Genomic DNA, 7,496 nt, shown 5'->3' on the forward strand with positions numbered 1-7,496 from the left:
AGTAATTTCTGAAAGAAATGTGTGAGAAATAGTCCACAAGAACTAAATTCTCTTTTACAATAGTAACATGAATTTAAATATGTATAACTTTGGCAGGAAGCACATACATTTTGAATAAAGAAAACTATAAAACCACTGAAAAATCATTGAAAACAAATATATGAAGTATTTACATAGAAGGAAAATATTATGATGATAGATTTCTTTTCAATGCAATTTGTAAATGTAATTTAATTTTAATATAGTCAAAATCTTGGAAAATTAGCCAGGCAGTGGTGGCACAAGCAAAAGCAGATGGGAGGCAGAGGCAGGCAGATCTCTGAGGTGAGGCCAGCCTTTCTACAGAGCGGGTCCCAGGACAGCCGGGGCTACACAGAGAGACCCTGTCTTGAAAAAAGAAAAAAAAATCCTGAAGATTATTTATTATTAATTTTTGTTTTGCTTTGTTTGTGGTGAGTTAGAGAAGGAGACTACCCAATAATAAATTTCCTATCACAAACATGATTAATCAAGAAAATGCTCTAAAGTAAAATTGCTAATAGAATAAAATTCTAAACAAGTATTTAACCAAAGAAGCTAATAAAGAAGAAATTAAGTAAGCATAAAAGAACAACATAAACAGCATAAATTATGAACTTCTTAATAAGTGAGTTAATATAAGCTGTTTATAAGAGACATATTTCAGTATAAAGCCAATGATAGGTTGAAAGACATAAAATTATATTTCATGAAAATTCTAAGTCTAAGAAGGTAACAATGGCTATATTATCACTTGGGGATACCCTTCAGGATAAAGACATTGTTAGAAATGAGAGAGAATTTATAAAAATTAAAAGTTCAACTGATAAGGAAGATATAACACCTACAAATGTGGTTTATGTCTAGCAACAGGCTTAAAACATATATCATAGAGCAATGTGTTGAGCTTAGTTGTAGAGTGTTTGCCTAGTGTTCACAATGCTTTAGGTTCAGTTCCTAGTAATAAAACTCATGAGTTAATTGGGTAACTGATTAGTTACTTTTGCACAAGAGGATAAATAGAGAACTAACTATGAAGCTATTATACTCCGTTTCCTCAACAGTTGTTAAAATTAGACAACATAATAAATATATCCTGTAAGATCTGAATGATATAATCAGTCTCTTTGGTCTAATAGACCTTAATGAACACCATATTTCAAGTGCTAACGGTATAATTACAAGATAGACCATGTTTTGGTTCATTAAATGAATGTTTTTGTTTTTTGTTTTTCGAAACCAATAACTAGAGTTTCTCTCTGTGTAGCCCAGGCTGTCCTTGAATTTGCTCTGTAGATCAGAGTGGCCTTGAACTCAGAGATCGGTTTGCCTCTGCTTCGTGAGTGCTGGGAGTAAAGGCGTGCACCGCCACTGCCTGGTTGTATTATATTAAATTACTATTTATTAAGATTCATTAAATGAATTAAGATTTATTGAATGAAACTTAAAGATAAAAGATATAGGAATCAGAGTATGTTCTCTGACCACAATACAATTAACTTTGAACTTAATAAGATATTGAGGAAAAAAATTTAGTCTGTGAGTCAAGGAAATAGCCATAAAAGAATTCAGAAATGATTTTGAAATTACTTATTATGAAAATTCAGGTTATCAAAATTGTAGAATGATAACATGGCCAAAGCAAAGATGATAGATAATTTAGTTATTAAGGCAAATAATTAATAGAAAAAGAACAGTCTAAAATTAATGACCTTTGATTCTCTTTTGGAAAGATATGAAAAGAACAATAAAGCAAATCTAAAGTGAATGAAGAAATAAAGACTAGAAATCAATGAACTGGAAAAATAACAGAGAAAATTAACAAGGCCAAAGTTGATTCTTTGAAAATAATTGACAGGAGTGACTAACTCCTAGCTAGATTGAAAAAAAAAAGTGACCTACCTCTATTAGAAATTAAGAGAATATAGTTATAAATTTTGAATATTGTAAAGTGGATTGGTAAAAGAAACTAATTCTACACATTAAAACAGTTCATAGAGTGAGTGAATTGATTCAACCCTGGTCCATGCCTGATCACTTTTTTTTTCTGATCACTTTTTGACGTGGGACTTCCTTGGTGGATGGCGAGAACCAACACTTGCAAGTTGTTCTCTGACCTCCACATACACACCTTGGCATGTACGCACCTACACATCTGTGCATGTAAGAACTAGGTTCATAAAACTGTATAAGCTTAAGTGCACTCACAATGTCTGATAAAGTCGTCAGGTTGATGAACTAATCAGCGGTATGGGTTGGAAAGTCTGGAAACGAAAGGATTTAGAATGTGATGAAGTTGGGGCTACTAACTGTAAGAATAAATCAGGGACTTACACATTACACCAATAAAACTTAACAGATACATTAAATTTTAAAATATTAACCATCAAATACTCAGAAGAAATATAAAGGGATGATTCTCTAAGTGTAAATATTTTACATGTTGCTATAATCAAGTTAATCGGATTTATTTATTATTTATTGCAGTGCTGGGACTCTAGCTGGAGCCCTCAGAAATACATAGATAGCACTCCATCACTGAGTCACACCTCCAGACCAGTCCTTGCCTTAATATAAGTAAATGATAGGTTTTTCCATCTAATGCTAAAGATTGAGCTGAGAACCGCATGTATGCTAAGCAAGGATTCTGCCACTGAGCTACATCCCGAGCCCAAAGACAGAGTTTCTGTTTTAGGTCTTGGAATACGCTATGCAGAAAGTTACTGTTATGTCAACTCTAATATTATATGCTAAAAATTAAAGCCTCCAGTGTCAAATATAAATGCTATATAAACTGTCCTTTTGATTTCACAAGTAATAGTTAATGGAAATTATTTTCCAGTTTAATGAACAGTACTCTGCAGTAAATCTAAATCCTCCCTCATCACAAGGAATTGGTAAGTGATTCAAAGTTTTCTACACATAAAAACATGTTAACTTTCCTCCATGGTACTTGGTTTATCTCTAATTGATTTTTAGGCACTCGGTTTATTTAAATATTTACTTGTTGACCCTATGAACTCAATAGATAATGCTGCAATCTCACCACACATGATATGTTCAGTAACTGATCTGTTCTCCTTTCCCTTCATCCAGCCCTCTCTCCCTTTCTTCTTCATTCTTCCAGCACTTAAGCATTTTTCCCAACTCTGCCAACACTTGTTTTATTCAGTATTACCAACTTCTCTATAATCAAGCATTATGGATATCTTGCATTTGTTATCATATTTAGTCCTTTTAATAGTAACTATTCCCGTCTTTTTTTAAAATTTTTTACCTTCTCCTGTCTTTTTGCTGCATACTTTTTATTGGGTAGCTTTCCTTTTTCTATTCTTTGATTAGTTAATTCAGTCAATATTTGTATATGTGTATGTATTTAATTTGTTGTCAGGTACTGCTTTTGGCTTTGGTGAAAGAACAGTGGGCAAGAATTTAAATCCTCATAGGGCTTGTATTCCATTGGGAGAGACAGGGATAGACAAATCAATGTATACGGTGTATACTATTAGTGCACTAAATAGTTTATAGGCTTGAAGTGGTAGTCAGATACATATTACAGTTTTGATATATTTGCTTTGTAGAAGGATACAGAGTAAGAGATAACAATGTGTACAGTGTCTTTTGTATCATTGAGAGCCTGTCAACTACCCAAATAATAAGAATTCTTTTGCTACCTGGAACATACATGGTCTACATGGAACATATCAGGCTGCTTGGACAAGATACATGGTACATATAGGTCACCTTGATACACAGGTGCTACACTATCAGTTACCCATCAGTCATTTATCTCATTTTAGTCATGAGGCTCAAGGTCTATAATACTAATCTATAACTTCTCTAATTCTTACACACCACAGTTGGCAGGCACAAGATTCTACATTTAAAAACCCTTGATTCTGTATTTTCTAAGAAAATAGTATTATGAGAAGCAAAACTGTTAAGTCATCCTTCCATGTGGGTCTGACTCATCCCTGGATTGAGTTAACCCTTAAATACTAAGAGGGAAAAATAAATCAGAATGAGAGGATTAGGAAATACCTGGTTTAGGAATATGGTTGCTGTGCTGCAAGGGCATTAGGGAACACATCAATTAAAGACATTTGAAAAGAGACCATGAGGAGATGGAGGTAAATAGCTACTGGAAAAAGTATCTTAGGCAAAGAGTAAAAAGGTTTTACATGGTGACATTCTTGATATGTTCAGTAAAAAAGCAGGTAAATTGTAGTATTTAAATGGAGAGAAAGGAAACTTAAATGGAGAGAAATTTAAGTAGTATGGAAAAAAATAAGTTAAAAGTGTGAGAAGGAATAAATCACTTGTCACCTTTTGACTATTAAAATCTTTGGATTTTCTTCTAAGTGCAATAGGAAGCCACTCGAGGGTTTTGAGCAAATGACTGAAACAATCTGATGGGGTTTTTCAAGGATTATAGTGGGTTGCTATATTGAGAACATGCTGAATAAAACCAAGGGTAAATGTAGAGAGATGATTAGCATGCTATTAAAATTATTTAACTGGAAACTGATGGTTGCAAAACCTTTTCCTAAACTCTAGACTTTTATTTCGGATTGGATAGTGATAAGCTCTTTATAGCTGTTTTTTGACATTAAAAACCCAGTATATCTAAAATAAAAGTTATTCTCCTTCTGATATCTCTAATGGTATTTCCATTATTCTGCTTGTTATGATTCAGAATATTAATAAAAACTTTAGCTTTTCTCTGTTGTTATGATTAAGTACAACTAGTCATCAAGCTTTATCAGTTTTTGAAATACTTTTTCCTGGTTTTAGTGATATTATTATGTTTCCAACTCATAACTATCCACATGGGATATTGTAATGACATCCTAATTGCTGTTTTCCTCTTCTCAGCCTACCTTTAGGTAATAGCTTTATCTTCTTTATGCATAATGTTGGCCATATCTTCTGCCACTGTTAAATACTTAAGTGGCTTTCATTGACTGTTGCATACCATCTTTCCACTTTTCTAATTTAATCTGACTGTAACTTTGAAGCTCTTTTTAAAAACAAATTACTTTTGTTTGGTCAAACTGAATAGTTCAGCATATCTCAAATATGCCCAGACTTTTTTACTTGCTTGTTTCTTGCAACCTCCATCTTTGATCTTATCTTTGAAGACTAACTTCTCTTCCATAAAACCTTTATTTCTACCTTCTATCTTCCATTCCCCCAAAATCTCTCCTTTGTGTTTTCTGAACCTCTTATTTAAAACAATGTTTATATTCTACATAATATATTAAGTATTTACAAATACATATAAAACATCCTTTGAATCTTTGAGAATAAGGACTTGCTTTTTTATTTACTTTCAAGCACCAAAAATACTGTCTTACAGTGATATACTTTTGTTTATAGAATGATTAGGAGTTTTATGAAGACTTTATAGGAACTCTTAACTTAAAAAGAAAATAAAATTTATGCAAAGGGAAATTCAAGGTTTTATTTCTTTCTGAATTTATGTATTTTTGCCTGTTTAAGTCTTATGGTTATGAAATGAAGTTGGTAAAGAACAAAATAAGAGGGCTGGAGAGATGGCTCAGCAGTTAAGAACGCGGTCTGCTTTTCCAAAGATCCTGAGTCCAATTCCCAGCAACCACATGGTGGCTCACAACCATCTACACTGGGATCTGATGTCCTCTTCTAACGAGCAGGTGTACATTCAGATAGAGTAATCATACATAAAATAAATAAATAAATCTTAAAGGAAAAAGAACAAAATAAAAAAAGGGACTGGGAGAACTAAAATGTGTGCTAATCAGTTCATCCTGCTGGCAAGTGTCTGACTATTGGTTGGCTCATTTTTGTTTGGAGTGAAATAATGGATCTTAAAAATATATAAATTTCAGAGTGGCATGAAGAAATGTATTTAAGGTACCAGCTAACTAGCTCTGTATATCGAAAAAATATGCCTTATGCCACTTGTTTTAAATAAGCCTTTGTATTCCTGTATAACAGATCAGTAATAGTTGATTTTTTTTTAAAAAATATATTGAGCAATGTTTTTACTTTCAGTTTTAAATAATGAATGATGAATGAAAATTAATATATATTTTTTCTTTTACCAATCCTTGGAGTCAACAAGCAAATCTACAAGTGAAGTTAATTTATAAAGTTTCTTGCAAAACTAAAAAAAAAAAAAAAGCTCTCTTCACAGATTTGTCAAGGGTTTTTAACCCTGCTATAAGCCTATTTTGTAATTATGCAACACATAGTAGCTGGATATTTGGCTTATGCAGGATGCAGCATTTCCCCTCTCCATCTCCATTGCTGTGGTGTTAGGGAAAGGGCATTATTTTCCCTTTTGGTTTTCACTACTTCCAGATGCTGCTTTCTATCCATTCTATACATGTTTTCCAAAGTAACCTTATAAAGCCGCTTAAGTCATGTTATGTCTGTGCTTGAAAATACTTAATGCTTTCCTGATACATTAAGTCTACATTCTATAGTGAGACATTCAGTGGTGTTTGCAAGCTCATCTTCATTAACTCTTGCTTAATATATCTTTGTTATTTTTCAGCGCCCATACTAATTTCAATGGATTATGTTACCATAATATTTCCTACGCAGATCTGTTTCTGAATTCTCGTGCTATTTTTCTCTTTATTTGAGGTGTTTTGCCCTACTTTCTGTTATTAAAGGAGTTCTTTATACACTTGAGTTCAAATTACTTGTAAGTAGGATGTAAGTTAGAGTGTACCCTTCTATAGTACCAAGGACAATGCCTTATGTATATTAAGAATACATTTAAATATTTGCTAAATAAGTAAGTGATTCAGTGTTAATGTATATATTGTATGCAGTATACTGTAATCTAGTAGACTGTTATATAACACAAATACAATTATAATTTGATAATTATGTTCTTCAGGAAGCTTATTTGGGAAATCAGAAGAAGATGCCTTCACATTTTCTTTTCAGTCAAACTCTTCAAATCACACATTTGGAGCTGGAAAAGATGACTTTAGTTTTCCATTTTCTTTTGAGCAGGATCAAAGCACAATGTCTTCCTCTTCCTCAAAAGATTTTTCATCTTCACAGAATAAAACACAATTTCTGTTTTTTTGAATTATTATTTTTAAACTATTTAATGTTCTATAACTTCTTTAAAATCTGTATTATCACTGAATGCAAGATATTTGTCAATTAAAGTTGTAATTGATTACTAGAGTTGAATTACGTGATTGAAGTTATTTAAATGTTGAATATTTTTTTATTTTTTACTTTAGCTAATCATTATATATTTTGATTTTGACTTTGTTATCCCTATCAGATAATCCTTTTTTCTTAGAGATGTTAATACTTTATCCATTAATTTTTTTTTTTATAATAAGTCAATTTCTCTCTGGAATTTGGGTTTTCGTTTAGTAGTATGTTAGCTATTTCAATAATAACAAACTATCAGAAGACCTTTTAATGATAACTGTGCAGAATTCATACCTTAGCCATTAAAATTT

The 7,496-nt window shown here is 32.0% G+C and overlaps 1 protein-coding gene across 1 annotated transcript in view; it reads left to right on the forward strand.

The window, feature by feature from the left end:
• CUNH14orf39 (chromosome unknown C14orf39 homolog) overlaps positions 1-7,107 on the forward strand; it is a 33,630-nt gene extending 26,523 nt beyond the window's left edge. The window contains exons 16-17 of the mRNA XM_055595551.1: positions 2,861-2,919; positions 6,915-7,107. Of these exons, the coding sequence (XP_055451526.1) occupies positions 2,861-2,919; positions 6,915-7,107 (252 nt within the window). The remainder of the gene's footprint in view (positions 1-2,860; positions 2,920-6,914) is intronic.
• The last annotated feature ends 389 nt before the right edge of the window (positions 7,108-7,496 follow it).

This window comes from Psammomys obesus, unplaced genomic scaffold (assembly GCF_907164565.1).
Source record: "Psammomys obesus unplaced genomic scaffold, mPsaObe1.curated_primary_1811, whole genome shotgun sequence".
In the NCBI taxonomy this organism is placed as follows: domain Eukaryota; kingdom Metazoa; phylum Chordata; class Mammalia; order Rodentia; family Muridae; genus Psammomys; species Psammomys obesus.